Source organism: Varanus komodoensis, unplaced genomic scaffold (genome assembly GCF_004798865.1).
Source record: "Varanus komodoensis strain SLA01 unplaced genomic scaffold, ASM479886v1 scaffold84, whole genome shotgun sequence".
In the NCBI taxonomy this organism is placed as follows: Eukaryota; Metazoa; Chordata; class Lepidosauria; order Squamata; family Varanidae; genus Varanus; species Varanus komodoensis.
Window position 1 is genome coordinate 147,691 of NW_025336531.1, and position 21,660 is coordinate 169,350.

Below are 21,660 nucleotides of genomic sequence, written 5' to 3' on the forward strand. Positions count from 1 at the left end.
AATGCTGTAATGTTTCCCATTTCTGTCTTTTCCAAAGGACATGTGACATTCTGTGGCCACTGAACATACTCAGTACTCATTGAATTGGGAGGTTGAGGTGCAGCTTGCACCCTGGGTTTTTGTTTTTTTTTAACTTCTGCCAATCTTTGGGACACTCTGGAATCTCCCTCTTGTTCCTGACCGCCACCATTCCCGACAGCTTTCACCACCCAAGTTCAGTGTTAGAGGAACTGATGCAATTACTTGCTCTTGGAACTTCTGCTGCTCTGGATGTTTTGGCCTCTAATTCCCATTACTGGCTATGCTGGCTGGGGCTGTCGGCAGTCGTAGGCCCAGCAATCTAAAGGGCCACGAATTGCCCACCCATGCAGTAAAGCAAAGGATCTTGCTTTTGCAGCAATGTGAGAACCAGGTTCTCATCATGAATAGAGCTTGACATGACTTGATCCACAAATCGGTCACTTTTGCATATTCCAAAGCAGCCAAACGTTCCAGAGGTAAGATGACCAGTTTTATCCTGTAATATATTCTCAGGCAGGACAGGAATTTCCTTTGTAAAAGTACATTCAGTGAGAAGGTCAACAGATCATAACCATTCACGTGGGTCTCTTTGTGCAAGAGGGCCCAAGCTTCTTACACACATGGTTTTCAACAGTAGCTTCACACTCCAACCCTGTTTACTGGAACATCTCACAATCTTCACTGGGTTTATACATGCAAGCTTTGAATGTGTGTGCAATCACAACTGAGTTTAGCAAATTTTGGCGCCTCCTTTGCAGCATACCATACCTCTTTTTCACTTCAGGATTACCCTGTTCTGGGGTCTGACCTTGAATATAAGAACCCCCCGCCCCATTTTCTTTCCTTTTCTTTTCAGAATCTCACAGCAGAAACTGTACTGCAAAGCAGAATCAAACAAAAGCCACCAAAGGAGTTAAATCCCTCTGTTCCACAAGTTCTCAAGGGGTGCAGAGAAACATGGTTTAATGGAGAATTAACAGTGGAAAGCCTAGTCTGGTTTGGAGGATTATTCAACCAGATTACAGTAAGATTCTTAAAAGGGGAATTAGGCTTGAAAAGTGGGGCAGACAATCCTGTACTCACTGAGCTGTCAAGTACTTCCTTCCCTGGTGGGGGTGCAGGCGATTAGAGCCGAGTTGCTTGTTGAAAATATGAAGTGTGTAATTGAAGGGGCTGAGGAGAAACCTACTCCTTACTCTGTTTGGGATGCCTATTTTAGGCAACCCACAGAATTTGTTGGTGACAGAACTAGGGCTACGTAAGTACAGGACCTTAGCTTTCTTGTTTTTAGCAAAGTGTGTTTAGCTGTTGTTTCTCTCCTCTAGACTGTATTTGCTGAAGTACTAACTATAAACACTTTAAAAACACTTGCTAGGTTTTAAAACGGGGTGTCAAACCTCAGGCTAAATGAGGTTAGATACCCCTGCTTTAAAAGGACAAAGATTTTTGAGAGTGAAACTAATCTGTTGGCATGGCAACTTTCATGGCACCCAAAACATGTGGATGAGCACATACCTGAGTGTATTTCATGCCAGCCTTTCGTCCCAAGCTGAACCAGGAACACAACCATGAGCAGTGTGAGCTGCAGCCCACTTGGGCATGGGCCCCAGATCTTTGGAGGTGTCCCAGTTACCATCAACTGCTTTACTACAGGGCTGCTTCTTCCCACAGAAGAAGTAGCTTTGCACATTCTGGAAAATGTTAGGGCTCACCTCTTCGGCTGATTAAAAGGGAGTGTAGCATAAAGGCACTAGCCTTTTAAACTAGAGCAGAGACTGCTGCCTTTCTTTCCATGTTGTGCTCATTTTCATCAAATCCAGACTACAGAATTGCCTAAACGGATCCAGTTTGGTGCAGTGGTTAAGAGTGTGGGGCTGAGACTCAGGGGATCTGGGTTCTTGTCCCTGCTCAGCCATGGAGCTCACTGGGTGACTTCTGGTCAGGCACAGACTCTCAGCCCAACCTTCCTCACAGGACTGTTGTTGTGAGGATGAGATTAAACAGAGGAAGAAAACTAAGCTGCCTTGAGTTCCTTGAAAAAAGATGGGATATAAATATACTAAATAACACGCCACCTTCACCTGGCTTTCTTGGAGTGTGCCTGACTCTTCAGAGACCTGCCCAAGTGAGTGCTCCTGGGCCACTTCCCTTGGGCCTGGCACCTGCTGTAGGCAGCGATGCCCCGGCTAGAGGAAGAGTAGGCGCACTGGCCACCCACATCTGAATGGAGTGCCAGAGGCCTTCCTCCAAGCTGGCCCGGGCCCCGTGCCTTGAGGCAAAGAGGGCTCCAGCAGGGAGCCATGTCTAAGCCTGGGGCACGGTAATGTAAGGGCGCACCACGTGCTTGGCTGGGTGGGTGGGTGTGGTGAGGGCCCCTTGGCTCTGTGGTCCTCTTTCTGCAGTGCACCGTTCCTTGCATGACCCATGTGGCCAGATCCTGAGGGGTGCACAGTTCCTCTCAGCCTCAGGGGTTTTCACTAGGCTAGAGAAAGGTGAATAGAAGTGAGCGGACGACAGGGACTCCTTGCTCTTTGTGCTCAAAAGACTGAACGCCTTGGGCACATTAAAGACTCACACGTTCGCTTGGGTATAACAAGCTTTCAGAGACAGGAATCCGCTGTGCAGATGGTTATTTTGAAAAATGTTGCTTTAGTGTAACTGGGGGGAAAGGGCAGTAGCTGAAATAAAGGCTTTTTGCCCACAAGTGCTTCCCCTCCTGCTGCCTCTCTTGACTCTTTCTGCCAGAGGTTTTTTTTTTTTTAATCAAATGTTCTCTGTCCTTTTAAATTACTATATTGTTGTTGCATTTTCACTGCTAGGAAAGGGGAAATTGTAAGATTTTTTGGCTCAAGGACCAAAACAACTGGCTTTGAGTACTATGATGTACCTTGAGAGGGGAAGGGTGCAAGGAAGGCATCATTTGCTGCTCTGCCTCGGGCAACAAAATGTTTCGGGAGCAGCCCTGGACATGGCTAGAGAGACTTCTGGAGCAGGAAAGAGTAGTTGAGATTTGAGGTAGTGAAACAGCTGGGCATACAGGTAAATCTGCAGATGGGAAACATGTTCAGGATTATGTCAGAATGTGTAATCCTAAACACATTTACATAGAAATAAATCATAATGAGCTAAATGGAATGTATCTCCAGGTAAATATTTGTACGACTGGAGTGCTACACCTTATTAAATTTGCACAAAACTGAAACTTGAGGTTTCCACCCAGAAGATAGTCCAATATCTGAATTTAGAGGAAAACTTGGGGATTTATAAGCTTTGGAAATTTAAAAGAAAAAAAACAAAACAATGGTAGCCATGCTGGTACACGACAAATCCAAGATCCACAGCTAGACAATACCTTTATTAGATGTTTGGACTGGTCCAAACAAGGGGATCCAATTATGTATTTTGGTACTTTTAAAAGTTGTAGAATAAGAAGATCACTAGACACTTATTGCAACATTAGCTGAAGATTTTAGCATTTCAAGAAACTGGAACCCAAAAACTATGTTGGGAGAATCCCAGAAATGATAAAAATTGTTTTTTTAAATAAAGTGAAGTGCCACCTTGGGCTGTGGCTCTCCTGGTGCCTCACCTGGTTACAGAACAACAAAGCCCTGTCCCCCAGTCCTGTCCCCCAGTGTCTGTCCTGTGCTGCTGTGCCTGCTGATGATGGGGCAAAATGGGAAGAGCAAAGGAGGATTTACTCAGAAGTAAATCCCCTTTTGTTTAATGGGGGTGCCTTCCTAGTAATTGCACAAACCTCAGCCAAAGGGAATGGGTTATTCTAGTGTAGCGTATCTTCCCACACTCCTTCCTGCCAGTGTGTCCTGCCTGGTTTGCAAGTAAATGTTTAATGTGCCATTCAGCTGTTTGCGCAGTCCGGAAGCCCCAACCACCCCCTCTTGCTTTGGGCCTGAAAAGCAAGGAAGTGTGTGGGCACCTGCCAGGTAGGTTTTACGTGGGCACTCTTTGGGCACCTACATTTCTGTCGCAAAAGCAAGCAAGAGGTGAATTACCTTGCCTTCTGTAAAATTCAGATGATAGTAATTATTTCTAATTATGTACACATACTTACCTATGGAACTTGGCACGAGCATGAGCTGCAATCTTTTTGGTCCTATGGGCCAGCGCTGTGGATATGCCAGGTAAGCAGCACTGCCCCTGAACACAACCTCTGCTTCAAAGACCCATCTTGCCTCCTCTGTCAGGGGGTTATTTCTCCCCTGGCGCTTCTAGCCTCTAGTGCTCCCTGCAGCGTCTAGTGTCATCGCCAGGGTGGATCCATTGAAATGGAACAATAGCCAGCCTAACACACTCTGTCCCCCAGTTAATTAAACATCACTACCACCAGTCCTCCACCTAGATGTGTTTGCTGAACATACTGGGCGAGAAAGGAAAGAGGGCAGCTGCAAACGAACGCAAACAAAGGCTGCAGCAGATCCGCATGCCGCTCAGCAGCGAAAACTTGCCCTGGTGGAAAGCGAGGCGGGTTGGAAACACACGTACTGGGCTTGCAATAGGTGCGAGCAGCGCTGGAGTTGCCACACAACACTCCGTAAAATAACACTAGCTATTTGCTGCTGGCCTTCTCAACGTCCCCATGGAAATGCATTCCATAAGCAAAGGCATATTTATTTATAGCCAACTCTCACCCAAAGCAAAGACTAGGCATGTTACGCATTGCTTATGCTGGGCTGCCTTTCAAGTCCCATTGACTTTAGTGGGAGAGCTTCAAGCACACGCTTAGCTTTGCTGCAAAAATCGATGGGCCCTGAAAGGTGCTTAAAAATAGGTGGACTGTGACACTTGTGCCCCACGCCAAGCTCATTTCTAAATTAGGAAGCTCTGCAGCAGCCTTCTCAATCTGCAGCCCTTCGATGCCTATCAGCACCAACCAGCATGACCGTTGGACAGGGATGCTGGGAGTTGTGGTCCCATTCAGAGGCCTCAGGTTGGGGAAGGCAGTTCCGGATGTCCTGGATATGTAGGGATGACATAGAATAGAAAATATACTCCAAACATGCTCAGAAACACAGCCTATAGGTGTAGGAGAAAGGGAGCACAGAAATAGTAAAAAATTAGTAGCAGGAACCTTGCTATTGGAAACAGATCCTGAGCTGAGCATTGCCACAAATTAAGGCCTGCCTAAGTTAACATTGTCTGCCAGGTATCATTATGATACCTTTGGTTTACAGATTTTATTTATTTATTTATTTATTAAAACATTTCTATGCCGCCCCATTCGCCGAAGCCTCAGGGCGGCTCACAACATAAAATTAAAATACAAGAAATAACAATATAAAATAAGTTGCCCTGGCCAGATAAAATAAGCAAATAATATTAACAATTAAAATGACGCTTAAATAAAAAGGTCTTCGCCTGGCACCGAAAAACAAATAACGACAGCGCCAGGTGGACCTCTCTGGGGAGCGCAAACCAAGCCAAAAAGAGGTATGAGGCAGGGCTGGGGCATACTGGTGTGGCAGGCAAAATGTTTCTCCACAGCTAGCAGGCTCAGTGGCAACGGTCACTACCAGGCACAAATCTGAGTGGGGAGCCCCCAAGACTAGTGCAGGGGCCTCCAGAGCCCCATGTCAGTTCAGGGGGGCCCAGCCAGGTCACAAGGAGCCTGCACCACATCGTGTCCCATGCAAAGTGAGGGCCAAATGGCACAAGCTGCTGAACAGCACTGGCTTTCCCAGCATGCTTTATTTCTATCATAGAACAGGTACAGGAGGGTGGGAAATGCACCAAATTTGACCAGAGCGGCAGCAGGAACACTGGGAAAATTTATGAAGAGCAACACACATTCCTCCGCACTGCTTTTATAAACTTTCCTCCACCCCACAGGGTAAAAGATACAGCTACCTCCCTCTGTTTCCTCTGGTGGGCCTAATGATGACATGGCTCGGCTCAGGGAGACTATTCCAGGGTCCGAGGCTGAGCTTGCTTCAAGCAGGTTGCCAGTGCTTAGTAGCACATGCTCCTGACTCCAATCTGGTTCTGCCCCACAGGAAGGCAGAATCCGCCCCCCCCCCCAGCCCCCAGCCCCCAGCCCAAGGAAGAGCTAAAGCACCATCTTCTCCCAGGAACACATTGAAATCTGCCACAGGTTCTCTGGTTGTACCTAGTGCCCTGTGCATTCTCATGGTTTGCTGTGTTTTTAAATCTAGCCTTGTGTTCCTTCTTGTGGACAAACACGCATCTGCAGGCTGGGTTATCCTGGGGGAAACGGGCTCATTCTGGCCAAGGGTGTATGAGCACGTGTGCACACACGCGTGCATCTCAGCTTGTGAGCCACAGAGCCTGGGTAGTGGGAACCGAACAAGGATAGATGGCACCACCATGTGGCAATCACTGTGATTTTTTTACTTTGAAAATCACTTGCTGCACCCCAGATACTGAATCAACAAGCACTGACAATAGATTTGGGGTAACTTGCAGGAAACAAGGACACAATAAGAAATGTGACTGAGCTACAGTCAGCCCAGATTGCACAATGCTGGTCACTGGCATTTCCCCTTCAGCTACTGTAATTAACTGTATTTAAAGAGAAACGGGTTTTTTTGAAGTTGGATAAGAAGGGATGTCTGTAGTTTCCAGCATTTCATATCATATGTCTCTGGTATGAGCAACTAGCACACAGATACCCTAATAACTTGGTATCATTTTATCAATTCTTACAGATTTGAAACTCTAGTCAAGCCATGGGAAGAGGTATAAAAATAAATAGAGCATAAACACCATTAAAAACAAAACAAAAGCAGAGAAGCAGGAAGGACTGTCATCCAAAATATGTAAGATTAACAAGATGTTACAGTGCTTTCTGGCGTAGCAGCAATAAACCTTCTGACTGTGATTTTAAGAATATCTGTTGTACTAGGAGCTGTGGATTGTAAAGCAGGATTATATAATTGCTATCGAAGTTAATAATTGTGTGGGCCGCATCTGATAACAATAGACTGAAATGTGGGTATAAAAAAAACCAGACCGTTTGCTCTGAACCAGCAAGCAGACTTTGTTGAAGCAGTCTTCCACATACATAGCCAAAGTGGCTGCAGATGCTGGTCTAAATGCGAGAACAATCCAGGAGCATCCAACTGCCTGGAAGGTGTTCTGGATAAAGAGGTGGCCATTTGTGGCCATCACTTGTTACATATGGCTAGAGGTGAACAGAGACCTCTAGCATATTAAACTGAAGTAGGAAAATGTGTCTCCCTTCAAAACTCATATAATTTGGAAACATTTCTTTTGCATCTGCACTGTTTCCTCGAGTGGCAGAAGCTTTGACCGAGTGGAGTAATATCAGCAGTCACAATTTCACCATCCAGTTCCAATGAACAGCAAACTAAGTGGTAAAGATGATTCCAGGCTGTACCACTACAAACAGCAGGTGGTGTTCATCTCCAAATTTTTATCCACAGCAAAGCAACAGCAGCAACCTTGCACATAAAAAGCAAGCCTGTCAGGGAGAAAGAACTTTTTAATGCAAATACAACTGAGGAAGGGAGCAATAGAAAACAATACAACTGAAATCCCCCCATTGCAGTCTGAAGTGGAACAATCTAGCCCAGAAAATTCATTCCACTTCACCTTTCAGATTTCCAGCCTTAGGTATTCTTTGTTAGGACTCACTTTAAATTGATTATGAACAAGGAGAAATTGCTTAAGTTGAAGGGAATGCCCCGCATTCTAGAGCATGACAGCTTCTCCAAACACACTGCCTATATGCCTGCATTTTAAATTACCCCTTCTTGATGGCAGTCTGTAGACAGTGTACGGCAACCATCAAACTCAAATGTCACTTATTTTTGAAATGTTGATTGGGCAGCTCAATCCACATGTCAGTTGTCTGTGGTACCGGAAAAGAGAAAACCTCATTTAGTCTTTCATGCCACTTGTCAATGTCATTAGACACCTGCTGATTTTTTAAAATTATAGTTATGCACGTTTCCCACTCTCATATTATGCATATTCCACACACGGCTTCATAGCAATCCATACTGTGCTGTCGCAGACGTGTTCTCAATCACAGCCTCAGTCTGAGAGGGCGGAGGGATTTGCTCACACTGAAGGGAAAGCCATAACGCTTCTTCGAAGGGAGACAAAAAGATTATGCGGAACTACAAGCCAGTAAACAAGACTGAAAAATAGCAAGAAAACCCCAAACCCTTCTGTGACCTGTGCAAACACAACTTAGCTCAGAAACCTGATACTTAAACAAACACATTGAAAAGCTCCTCTTACATATGCCCTGTCCTCTTAGTTATGTCTCAGACAATGCAAGAACTAAAAGAAGAACACCTTAAAATATTTGGGCCTAGGATATTTTCAGCTTGAAAAATAGAGCAAAGCAGACAAACTCAGCAAAAAAACGCATGTCCAGAAAGACTGGGTTCAGGGAACACAATTAACACCCACACAAGGGCTGAACATGGGTTATGTGTGAGTTATCATGTTGCTTGAACCCAGTGAAGCAGCAAACCATGGTGAAGAGTTCGGCATCCACAACCCATGGTTTATTTCATGGGGTGTTTGTGATTAATAGCTGGACTGAGCAAAGCAATAGCCCACATTTCAGCAGTAACCAATGATGATTCAACCACAGCTCATATTTAAGCCCTGACTCTGAGTTATGTTGTCTAAACCCTGTCAAATCCAGGCTAAAATGAGCGAGATGCATCCTGAGCCTTAGGGCAGAGTGCATTCCTAAAATACAGTCAAGCGAATGCTCTCGCATCAGGATACATAAGATGAACCACCTTTTGAAACCACTTCCTCCTTGTATAAGGAAGTTTTTCTCTCAAGTGCCTCAACTCTGTATTGACACGATCCTGTGAATCTCAGCATCTTTCCAACATAATCTTGTCATACTAATAAAAACTCAAATCTGGATAGAGACCCCAGAAACTGACCCATGAGAGGGAGAAAACAGAGGGCTTAGGGGAAACTCCATGATTTGCAAAACCATAAAAATGGGGAGGCCAGAACCACCACAGAATGTTGGTGGTGAAGGGGTGGGAGAAGTGCCAGGAAAGTGGGGAGGTGGAATGGCGAAAGAGGGCCTGGCACACTGAACAGAAGCATTCACGCTGCCACATTTTGTTGCAGGCTCCACTGGTTTCTGAAGCAGTGTTCTAAGGTTTTCCTTTAAGACTTGCATATTAAATTGCATGAACTATGAGCCACGGGTCTCTTTAAAAAGAGAAAAACTGAAAAATGATCATGCCATAAAAAGGCTGAACAATACAATTACAATTGCATTGTAGGGAAGTAGGCACAAGGATAAACCCATGTTTAACAGCAGCACCACAAAGTGAGGGGTGGGCTAGAAATTTCAAACCAGATGCTAATCACCTGCACTGATTACAGACTCAGCCATTTAAAACAGAATATTGTCAAGAGCTGTTTGTGTTAGATCTGGAAGCCCGTGGCTTTGCGCACAGCTGCCCGTGTGGTGAGCCACCAGGCTGGAACATTTCCCAAGTCAGCAAAGGGTTCCTCGTTATGAAGGCAGCTTGCTCCCAGTTCTCACTTTAAAAAACCCCAAAAAACTCTTCAATAATCTCTCTTTCTCTTACACACACACACACGCATTCACCCACCCCTCTCTATGCAGACCAATGACTGCCTATGACTCATCGTTCTCACTCTTACTATGTAATACTTTAATCATCCTTTCACTGTGAAAAGCATTAATCCAGGATCTACAATGCTGTTCTTACATTTCAGCCTATCCCTTCCTTCAGATGAACCACTGCAGATAAGTGGCCTATTTTTGCCAACACCAGCCCCTTTATCAGCCATTTTTTGCTTGATGGATTTTCGGGAGATTGCTGGTACTCAACAATCATGATTTTAGCTGCCATCAAAAAATTAGTGATCGGATCTCTTCTCTTTATTCTGTTCCTAATCCTTTAATCTTGATAGTGCTACTGCTATCCTTTGGTCAACCAGGAACCATATTCTGTGATTTTAAAAGGACAATTTTAAGGATCCTCTCCTCCAGCATTTCAAAATGACTGGGACAATGAAGATAGGTCCTACAGATCCTGGTTACCCACTGTGGTAGCAGATTCAATTTACAGATAACTCTGAACAGTGCTTTCAAAGTTTCAAAAGAAAAATGGTTTTGTTTCTTCATATACATACTTCCAGGATTCCTGGATCCATTTCCCACTGAGCAGTTCTTATCTCACTGTATATATACTCCTACTGGTTAGCTCACCAATTCACCAGTGATTCTAATACATTAGTCATACACTCTGTGACCTAGTTACCTATTTTGTTTTAGGCATAAGATAAAATCTTGTACTGAATTGATTTCATGCATAGACATACAGGGAATATTCAGGATAGACTAAGCATCAAATACTTTTTACCTATTTAGGATTATATACATAAGCATCACCAATTAAAATGGGGCACACAGAATCTATCTATGCATGTTTTGCAGAGACTTAATTGATGTTGATACTTATTTCTGCACACCCATTACTGGAACTCCAGCCTTAGGCATAAAGGCTGTAATCCTAAACATACTTACTTGGAAATTAACACCTGTTAGTCTATGACCTTTATTTGGTGAATCAAAGCATAACAAGCAAGGGGAAGCATTCAAGATCTTGAGATCTCTTCATCAGGCGAGCACTGCAGAAATAAGCAAAGCCAGCATGGCTCCCTTTGCTTTTGATGTGACTGGGAGAATATCAAATTTACCAATTTAGCAGTGTAACCTTACAACAAAGTAAACAAATCTGAAGCTGGGCCTTTATTCTGTGAGGAATCATCCAGCTTCTAAATAAATCTACCCAAACTTCTATGAACTTTCTTTAACTGTCACCCAAAATAGGAAACCAGTGTGATGCAGTGGTTAAGAGTGTGGGACTAGTACTCAAACGATCTGGGCTTTAGTCCCCGCTCAGCCATGGAGCTAATTAGGTGACTTTGGGCCAGTTACAGACTCTAGGTCCAATCTACCTCACAGGGTTGTTGTTGTTGTGGGGATAAGATAGAAAGCAGAAGAATGATGTAAGCTGCTTTGAGTTTGTTATTAGAAGAAAGTGGGATATAAATCTAATAAAAATTATTCCTAGCTTTATGTTAACACACTGGCTAGCTTCGCTCTACCATTACTAAGAAAGCCTGTGTGTTTTACCCACAGAATTCTAGAAGTTCAGCTTTGAACTCTGATGTTCAGCCTTCAGCATTGATACTGTTAGGATCAGCTCAAGCTGATTGTCCAAGTCAACTCAGAGTATCTTGCAGGCATGTAAGAATATTTTTTCTTTAAACCTGGGGTGAACAACCTGCCAGGGCCCCAGCACAGCCATGTGTTATTGTAACATACTTGAGATCTGAGCTACCAAAGACAGTGGCTAGCCAAGCACTTCACCTTTTGAAACAATGACCTCAATGCATTTCAAAGGCAGAGGATGAGCTACAGATATTACTAGATATCCAATATTTTTGGTGGGGCAGCAGGTTCTTATGACTGTACAATATTTCTTTCAATAAGAATTCTGTATGGGTCAAAAGCTCACTAGTGCATTTTACTGTCATCGCCTATTCAAAACCATCATCTTCACAATTTGGGACTGTGCTGTTCTTTGCAACAAATGGAGCACCAGTTCTTTTATTTGCAGCACAAATCCATTTTTCTACTCCAGACATTGTGACACCATCTGTCAGTTGCTTTAAGACAGCAATCAGAGGCATACTTGCTCCAGCATGCTTACAGGTCTCCCTGGAACACTGCAGGTCTGAATCAGAATTAAGTAATGTATTGGATTGCGCTGCAAGGTGACATTATCACACATACTTGCTCTCTGCTGAGTAAAGATGCTGCACAGTGAATAAAATCATGCCTCGGGGTGCTCACTCATATAAACAAAGCTGAATGGCATGCAGGCCCCTCTCTCTTCCCCACACTCCCAACCTCCCCAAGCAGCTTCGCAGACTCTACAGCTGTAGAAACCTCAACGATAACCTGCAGACAAATCAAATGGCGTTCAGCAACAAGGAATGGAAAACACTGGTATGCAGGGATTAGAGCACAGTAAATGCTTCAAGAGAAAGCATATGAGGAATTCAAAGAGACTAGACCAATATTTCACGCTACCTTAAGTTTAGCCAAGATCTCAGAGCATCAAGCACTGAGCCAAGACCTGAAGCCTAATTCCACACTAGATCAATTCAAAAGATGCAGGGAGAATCCGTGAGAGTACACGGGAGAGTTCTGCTTGGCTCCCGCTATATTAACCTAAAGACTAAAAACTTTTCAAAGCCGCTGCCAAGCCACGAATCCACAGGGCTTGTATGCACATCCTGCCACCTATTGACAGATCTGTGCTACACAGGATGAGAGCTTGCTTTACACTCTCCTATCCACCTTTCTGTTTAGGGACCAGCAGCCCATTTTTTAATGCCATCTCATTTAAAATAAAGTATGTTTATTTATTCTCCTGGCAGTGAATGAAGAGGACCGAAATCTTAAAGAAGCAAAGGAAAGATGTTGTGTGCAAGATGCCTGTAGGGCTTTGGCACAGCGAAGTAAAGTGCAACATGGTTTTTGCACACAGAAGGCTTAAAGGACAATTTGACTGTGTCAGTTTCCTTCATGCACAGGCTCTTGTTTATTTCGGTTCTTACCCAGGTGCAAGTGGGACAGGATTTGAAAGCAGGGAAGCCAATGTTCTCCTTTTATAGCAGAGATGAGCAACTTGTGGCACTCCAGATCTTTTCACCTACAATTCCTATCATCCTCACCATTAGCTGTGCTTGACAGCTTCATCAGCTCTGTACTACAAGCTTGAATGAAAAATTCTCCAAGCAAGGAGCACAGCTTCTTCCATCCTACCCCAGAAACCCTGCCAGACTTATCCCACAGGTGTTCCTATCCCAGGAAACTGCCATCCAGACAAGTGCTGGTCTCAGTGAGGAAGCAACTCCTTGCAACTAGAACAAGAACTGAGGAACAGGACAAGACATGCTTCCTAGCGATGGGGAAAGAAGAGGTAACCACTCTGTCTGGAAGCAAGATTTAATCAATTCATTTCTTGTAGAAGGGTGCGTGATCCACTTCTGCTCCAGAGATCATGTGGCAGGCTGACCCAGGGCAGAAGAGAGCCTGAAAGAATTGTGTTTCTTAAGTAGCACAGAGAGGCTTAAGAGAATAATAGTATCTTGTCTGAGACATGGGCCATCCTCACACATCTCTACTGTGCTTCATTTTGCATTTAAGGAACAGTACTCTAAGACAGATCTTTATCTTTCCATCCACCTCAGCGAGATAGTTTTTCAGTACTTCACATTACATTTTTGTAAGCCAGAGAGGTCACATAGAAAAAATGTTCACCTCCCAAAATGCAAACTTGAATATTTACTACATTTATACCCCACCTTTTTTCTTACAAAGAACTCCAAATCATTCCCCTCTCGCTTCCTTCAAATTTATTCCCACAACAACAACCCTGTGAGGTAGGCTGGGCTGAGAGTCTAGGACTGGCCCAAAGTTACCCAGTTGGCTTCATGGCTGAGTGGGGACTAGAACCCTGATCCCCAAGTCCCAGTTCTGTGCTCTTAACTGCTATACCACCCTGGCTCGCTCGCTCGCTCGCTCTCTCTCGCTCTCTCTCTCTCTCTCACACACACACACACACACACACACACGCGTATAAAATGTTCAACAAAAATTTCCAGGCAGGATTGGACCAAGAAGCAGTTTCCATTCTTGAGCTCCTGGAACAGAGATGCTGATCCTCTGTGGAAACAATTTTTGCTGGTTATGCAGTTCCAAAGCTGGGCCAAGAAAAATGCCTTGAAAAGCATCCAGACTACTTCTAGGAGCAACATATGCTCATCCATAAACTCTCCCAAGTTTATCAGCCTGCTGAGTTGGCTGGATAGACTCCTCCAAAACAGGATCACTTGACTGCACGACAGACCCGGATGCTGTTGTGTGCTTGTACGAAGTTGCTCCATGTTTAGGAATGGCAGAAGCACTCCAACAACTCAGACTGGCTTCTTTAGTTTGTCCATATCAAGCTGCATCCTGATCAATTGCTGTTGCTTGCGTTGCTTTATGTCCCGGTAGGCTTGGATAACTCGCTCTCTCTCCTCCTGTAAAATCCTTTGGCGAGCCAGAGATGCATGAGCGGCTTTCTGAGTGGAGGGTGCTCTACCAGAGCCCAAGAGAGACGTTAGCAGAAGCTGCCTCTGGCCAGCCTGGAACACAGGAAAGAGACTGGCTGAAGCTTGAGATGTGTGAAGAGGAAAGGAGTTATGAACTGAACCCAGAATATGACCATGAATGAGCAGAGAGTCAGCTTTAGGAAGCAGTTCTCCAATAGCCCAAACTTTGGAAACCACTTTATGTAAGCTAGGCTAACACAAGTTCATGGCCTCTCCCGAGTTTTCCTGCTCATTAATTTAAAAAAAAGAAGATAGGATGGGGCAAAGGCAGCTCACTGGTAAATTAGGAGAGAGCTAGAATACCTTGCCTTATTTACCTTGTCTTTGATGACACCTTTTCTTGGTTTTACTGTAAGGGTGGGGGGTTGCAAAGCAACTTCTCCAAATTTCACTGAATCTGAAGGAATGAGAAAGAAATAAAACTAAGTCAGATACTGCAGAGATGGAAGCCGCTCTAAAATACACCCAACTTTTGTCTATTGACTTGGTTTACACAAGTTGTCAGTTCCTGGTTAAACAATCCAGGAATCAGTGGGCTGTACAGGAACAGTGCCCTGTATAAGCCCGCTTGCCACTTTGGCTTTGAGTCCACTTGCAGAAACAAGCCAGAAATACCCTGTTCCTAGATTGTGGTTCTTGTGATGTGCTAAGCCATGTTTAACCCAGCAAGAAACCATGGTTTAAAACTCTGGGTGGTTTAACCCTGAACAGCCCACAGTGCCAGGTTCAAATGTCACAACATCAAGCCGCAACCAGGACATTTCTGGGTGGTTCTGAAAGCAGGTAAGTTGCCAAGAGCCAGCGCAGAGTCTTAGAGACATAGAATATGGCTGGAAGGGGCCAGAAGGGCACTGGGTCCAACCCCTTGCTCAGTGCGGGATTCCAAGTTAAACCATCCCTCTCAGATGCATACTTACTTGCAATCATAAACAAACCATTTTTGTTACCCACGGGTTGTGTGAAATGAGCTTCTACATCCCATAAACCAAACAGACTATCCTGCCCAAAGTCTAGTCTAGAACGCAACCGTTTTATTGTAGCATGGGCCAATTTTATTGTAAAGACAGAACCAGCTCCATCCTTTGCATTATCACCACCATGCATTGCATAAATGTTACTAATACTGCCAAGCTTCATTTCAACTGGCACCATTCTAAATCACAGGATTCAGCACAATGTGAGTATACCACATAAGAGCTTCTTCTTTAGCTGGGATTGTTACTTCATAGATTTAAGAACAGTGGCACTAATTTCAGAAAAGCAGCAGAAACCAGCACCCAACTGCTTCCTTCTTATAGAAACAGGAGAAAATTTGGTTAGAGGCAACTACTTGGTTTGCTAGGAATTTTTGAAAATGAAGACACTGTCATTTCCGGAACCCTGAGACTGTTGGAAGCTGTAGTCTAGCACTTCTGGGGGGCACCAGGTTGGGGACAGCTGGTCAAACCCATCCTCCACAGTGACATACTAGAGCAGTTGCTCAACACCAAAGGGTGCCTCTGGGCTTCCAATCTTACACAGAACTAGTGATGAAAAACAGTTGCATTCCCCCACCCTGGTGCATTTGTTCTAATACTCCCAAGTTAGGTTAGTGGGGGCGGGGTGATAAAAAAGTAACAAAATCCTAAGTAATGATTTTGTTAAAATATTTGCTGAACAGAGTAGATAAGCCTACTCAGTAATGGCAAGTCAGCTAAATCACATGGTCAGAAGTTGCTGTGTGCTAGAATTTTGACAGGTTTATTTGTAATTGTTCTAATAGAGCAGTTATTAAGGAATTACAGTGGTTAATTGCTAGCAGGATCAATTCAAGGTGCTGGTTATCCTATTTAAATCCTTAACTGGCTGGGAGGTCTAAATACCTGAACTGTATCATCCTCCCAATGAATTGGGATAACTTGGGAGAAACCCTTATCCAAGTACCATTTATGGGAGAAATAATGTTATGTATTTACAACAGAAAAGGTCTCCTAGGCGGTGGCACCCTGGCTTTCGACTACCCTCCCAAGGGAGAGATGATTGGCATCTGCCTGGCCTTGACACTAATCAAAATGATCCTGTTGAGCATGGCACTTTAAAACTTTTAAATACTGTTAACTAATTTGCTTGGTGGCAGAATCATTTTTGTGTGTCTCCACAGAGGTCCACCTGGTGCCAACACTGCCATCTTTTTGGCATCAGGTTCAAACTGCCCTCTACTCTTAGTCATTTAATGACATAGGATAGGCAATCTGTTTTAGGTTGAATTTAGACCTGTTTCATCAGGTCAAATTCTTTGAAATTGTTCTGGATATTTAAAATGTTAAATTTTGCATACTGGAATTTTACACTGTGTTTTAGTATATCCATTTTTATTACTGTACTGTTGTGAACTGCCCAGAGCTTCAGTTATAGGGTTTTACAGAAATAAAATTAACAGCAACAACACCTCCTCTTGCCACTTCAACCTTGTTTACTGCACTGCATTTCCATTTGTTGTGCTCTTTGTACCACCCTGGGATTGCTTCTGGATGGAGGAGTTATACATTTAAAATAAACAATCCAAATATCATAAAGTATGCATCATCATATAAGCTCATGTCATCAGCCTTCTCTGGGAGCAGCACCAACAAGCAGTTTAGCAGAGCGGTGCTGACCAGTGGGCAGCCAACATCAACCCTTCTGTCTCACCTCTGAGTATCTGTCAGCAGAAGCACCTTTCCATCTTTTGGTTTTCTTCGGCTCAAGTTCATTTGCCTGTTGCACGTGACTTGCTTAACGGAAGCAGCTTGCTGCTCCGTGTGTGCAGCTGGGCCCAGTCTCCTGTGGCTGGGCGTCAACTGCGCTTGGACAAGCTCTGGCAAGAGGCCTGTAAAAAGCAGCCCTGCTGTGGGTGGCGGTGGTGACAGTAAAGCAGATGCTGTTTTGGGGAGGACCTAAGGACAAGAGGAACCCCCGAGCATCTTGATCAGTCGGGTGACACAAGAGTCCTTGGTGGGAGACTGGCATTCCCTTAAAGGGCCTAAGTATATGCTTCAAAAAGAGGGCATGGGGAGCTAATCAGTGTGGTGATGAGTCAAGAAAGAGCTGGCACCAGGAGGAGGAGAGCCAAGTCAGGTATGGGGAATATGGCCCAGACAGCCAATGGACCACAATACTTGATGGAGCCCTCTCCCTACCTGAACCTACCCAGACACTACTATCCACATGAAAGATCCTCCTCCAGCGGCCACCTCTTGGGGATGCTTGGAGGGTGGCAACAAGGGGGAAAGCCTTCTTAGTGGGGGCACCCCCAGTTACTGAATATTATCCCCCCTGAGAGCTACTTTGTCACCCTTTAGGGTCCTGGGCAAGACTGCCTTCTTTTCTGAGGCATTTAATAGCATATTAAATACTTTTACATTGATTTTGCTTTATTTTTAAAAATAGTTTTAGTTGCTTGTAATTTTGTGTACTGATGCATTTTGCGCTGATGTATACTGAAAAGTTAAATCACTGCCTCCTACCTTTCAGGAACTCCTTTTCTAGCATTGCCATTTTTTTCTCCTCTTTTTGCTTTTGGATTTTATCCAGCTTCTTCTGCTGAAATCTAGAAGGAGAATTTGGTTCAGCAAATGATATAACTGGAACTGTGTACTTCCATTTCGTGAGAAGAATGGGACCCCAAATAAAATGAAAAGATCCCCAAAGCACTTACAGTTGTGCTAGAAAGGAACCAATGTGCCATTTTATCAAGTATTCTGGAGCACATTCTGCTGGATGCAGTGGGAATTACCGCTGGCTCAACTTGTGCGGAATCAGGTAGCTTATACTTTTTAGACAGGAGGAACCTTCTACTCCCAAGCAAGTCAGGTAAGGTAGGTTGGTGAGGAAAGAGATGACCATCACAATAGCCCATCTGCTGACTCTTTGGTCTCAAGTAAGACCCACCCAAGCTTCTAGTATCTCTCTAGTATCTCAGATTTTCATAAATTCTGTCCTTCAGTTTGCTCCATATAAAAATATTGTGAATTTCAGAAACTTATAAGGAAACCAAAAAACGATAACAAGCATAAAACAAATAGTTCATATTGCATAAATGTTATCAGTTGCAGTTAATACACATGGAATTTATAAGCCTAGGAACGACAGGTATACAAGAAAATATACTGCTATCCATAGAAGTAGTTATGTATAGGTTTCAACAAAGGCAAGCCAGATATTCCTATCTTTACTCATGTACAAGAGGCATCTAAGTACTACCTTTTCAAAGGTTGAAACAGTCTTTAAATCCTCAACCCATAGAGTTATCCAGGGTGGCCAGTGTTCTAATATCAGTTGCTTGGCTATCATTTGGCAGAAAATCCATTTAGACTGACCTTGTGTTTGGTTCTAAGAAGCAGGCGGACAGTTAGGTAAAACATGTACATCTGCAAATATTAAAGAGGTTTCCAGTGCCAAATTTATCCATAGTATAAACCTCCACTCCGAAAGGATGGATCTATTGGATATTGCCAAAACATATGGGTGAGGGAAGCATACATTTTTTTCCAACAGTTAGTCAATTTAGCCAAGCCTTTACATTGAGGAGATGTTGTGGGGTCTAATATACACAGAACAGAAGCTTCTTCTGGATAAGATGAAGCTTAAGGTCCCTCAGCACTTATAAAATAGATGTGAATGCAGCATGTCATTAAATAGGCAAAACAGGGCAGTCTAATTCACTACTCTGATCTTGCTCAATCGCCGGGTATCATTTATTCACCAACACTAGCTAAGTCTTAATAAGTGCTTCAAAAAGCAGAGGAGAGTCTGAAGCAGCAAAAGCTGTAGGGCCAAAGCTGGATTCTAAAACACATTTCCACTGAATATATTACCATTTGACCATTGCAGGCAACTCCTGCATCACAAACCATGGACAATGACAGGCAGTTAGCAGCTTCCTCTGGTTGGTCCAGTGTAAAAATCTGCTTATGTGCCCAGGTCTACCATCTTACCTATTTGCTCATTAGTTCTTGCTCTTGGTTGCCAAACAGTCTCCTTGCCTGAGATGAACTCAGAAATACTGCTGAGGACGTCAAGGATTTGGCCCTAGAGGACTGGGGATGCCCAATGGCAGCACTGACTGGAAATCGTGGGAACTGCAGTCTGGAGGGTACCAGACTGTGGAATAACCAACAGAGTGTTCAAGAAGTTGCTTGTATTCACATGCATACATACTCAAGTTAAAATAAACTTTTACAGGTATTGAGAGTTTAGATTCTCTGCAATTGTTCTCTGAATAGTCTTCCACCTGTAAACCAGAGCAATTTGGATTCAATCCTCATCCACTGGGTGAAGGTTTCATGTCAAGAGTCATATTTATAGACTCCTCTATTTCCCTAAGTGAAGCGCCACAAATTAATCCATACTCAAACTTACTCTTTTTTCCTTTTGGACTTCTCTTGAATGGGCTCTTCTTTCTCAGGTTCACGCTGTAGCTGGTTTTTGGTAAGGAACTGCACGTGTTGCGTTTCCCGCTCCATCCGCCTGACATAGGAAGATGCCGTTTCCCCTGTCCGCCTTCTGAATTTTGGCACTGGTATGTCACTCTCCAGCATAGGCATCTCTTTGCTTGCTGGGAAAAAAAAGCATAAGCTAGTAACCTGATCTGACTCATCAAAAGAGAGGAGAACTCTAACTCCTTTCATTCTTCAGAACACTGTCTTTAACTGAACTTAACTCAAGCTCTGTCTCTAATGTCTCCAACACTGTTTGTTTGGACGTGGTCCAGGCTGGAAAAGCACATCAAACCAGTTTTTGTGACCTGTAGGATACAAGTGACTGTTATCTCTTGTCTAGCTCACATGGATTTCCACAGGCCAAAAATATCATAGCTGTGTAGCTAGCTGAGAAGAGTAGACAGCAATCAACTATAGGATTAAGTTACACTTGGATCCATTCACTTTCAGATTGTTAATGCCCATATTTTTTTATTTAAGAGCATCTTCTATGAAATGTTCTCTAACCCTCTGTGAAAAATAGGACAGAAGTTGTTGCTTGCAATAGACGGTCTGCAGTACAGGAGCACTCTTTGCGCTGTTACTACTTCCCCATGCCTCCCTCCCCAAGCATAATTTCAACATGGAATTGCAAAACTACACAGATATATATTATGCACATGTAACATTGTGGTAAAGGCACAATCCGTAATTCATATGTCAAAGAAACATGGCTGGGGACTGCTTTTTACCCATTTTCTTTTTCTTCTTGCTCTTAGGGTTCCTCAGTTCATCACGGCTCCTCATGATTTCTCTCAATCGATATGGAATTTCTTGCTCATTCAGGCATTTTGGTTTTGAGTTGGTTTTCTTCTTCATTTTGCTTAGAGTTAAAAAAAGGAGGGAAAGAAGTCTGGGCCATGTCCCACATTTTGTCTTAGAAATTACAACAGTTAGCATCAATTGTAACCTCAATATTTGTTTTGGTAAAATGACATAAGCACAATCTGAATCAAGTAGTGTAAAGGACCAGCTCAAGTCATGGGATTAGAGCAACCTTCCTTAACCTGTTGTCCATCAGTTCTGTTGGATTCCAACCAATATTCTCTGCACAGAAGAGAAGGTGGGAAGTAGAATATGGCATCAAGATACCACTCTTTCTTCCCAACTTAAACAGCTCTCCGTGCTGTTTGTTTTTCACAGAACTTGCAGGGGCACGTGACTAGATGGCTACTGCACATCTAGCAGCTGCATGACACACAAACATTGAAAAGGTGACACTTTTTCCCAGAGTTGGACTGCAGCAATGGTGAAAAGTCCAAATCTCTATTTTGCACTTTTTCTCTATTAGATCTGCCTCAGCGTCAGAGTAGGAGATGCAAAGACAACAATCCCAATTAAGGGACAGTCAACTACGGTGAAGTAAGTCACCTTTGCTTACTTATCACGACAATAAATTATGGGAATCATGTAGAAGTGCCTGAATCAGTTGGACTCCCAAGAAAAAAATACAGCCATAAAAACAAAGCCAACGAGTAAGGCAACCAATAAGCGATCATGAGGGCGAAGAATGCGCCTTATCAACCAAGAAGTACTCAACCGAAATCTCACATCAGCGGTAAATTTACTGGGCTGCATTAGGGAATCCATGTTCCGTCTCTGTTCGAGATCTACGGTATGAGGAGACTAACACTGGCCTACCTTGCAGGGCGGTTGTAAAGATACACGGGCAAAATGTACCGGGGGTGTTTTGAAAGTCTTGAAATGCGATAAACGGGATGGACACTGACCTGGCGCTTGGCACCACGCCCCTCCGCGAGGCAGCAGACACCGCCGCAGCCCGCTGTTTCGACTTGCCCATCCTTCCCCCGGCAGGCCGGCGGGCGCCACGTGCGATGCCCCCGCTTCCGCCCAACGCGCGCCCTCGGCCGTCAGCGCGGCGCTCCGCGCCCCGCCCTCCTCCGCTCCATCTCCCGTCTCGCCAGTTTCCCCGCCCAGAAGGCCCTTCCAT

The 21,660-nt window shown here is 44.0% G+C and overlaps 1 protein-coding gene across 1 annotated transcript; it reads right to left on the reverse strand.

Annotated features, from left to right (window-relative positions):
- Positions 1–7,016: 7,016 nt before the first annotated feature.
- On the reverse strand, positions 7,017–21,552 carry CCDC137 (coiled-coil domain containing 137). The gene is made up of 6 exons (XM_044416920.1): positions 21,440–21,552; positions 20,402–20,532; positions 19,591–19,786; positions 17,697–17,779; positions 14,529–14,608; positions 7,017–14,244 (listed from the first exon to the last, which is right to left on the reverse strand). The coding sequence occupies exons 1-6, from the start codon at positions 21,508–21,510 to the stop codon at positions 14,032–14,034; spliced, it is 774 nt and encodes a 257-aa protein (XP_044272855.1). The 5' UTR covers positions 21,511–21,552; the 3' UTR covers positions 7,017–14,031.
- Positions 21,553–21,660: the final 108 nt, after the last annotated feature.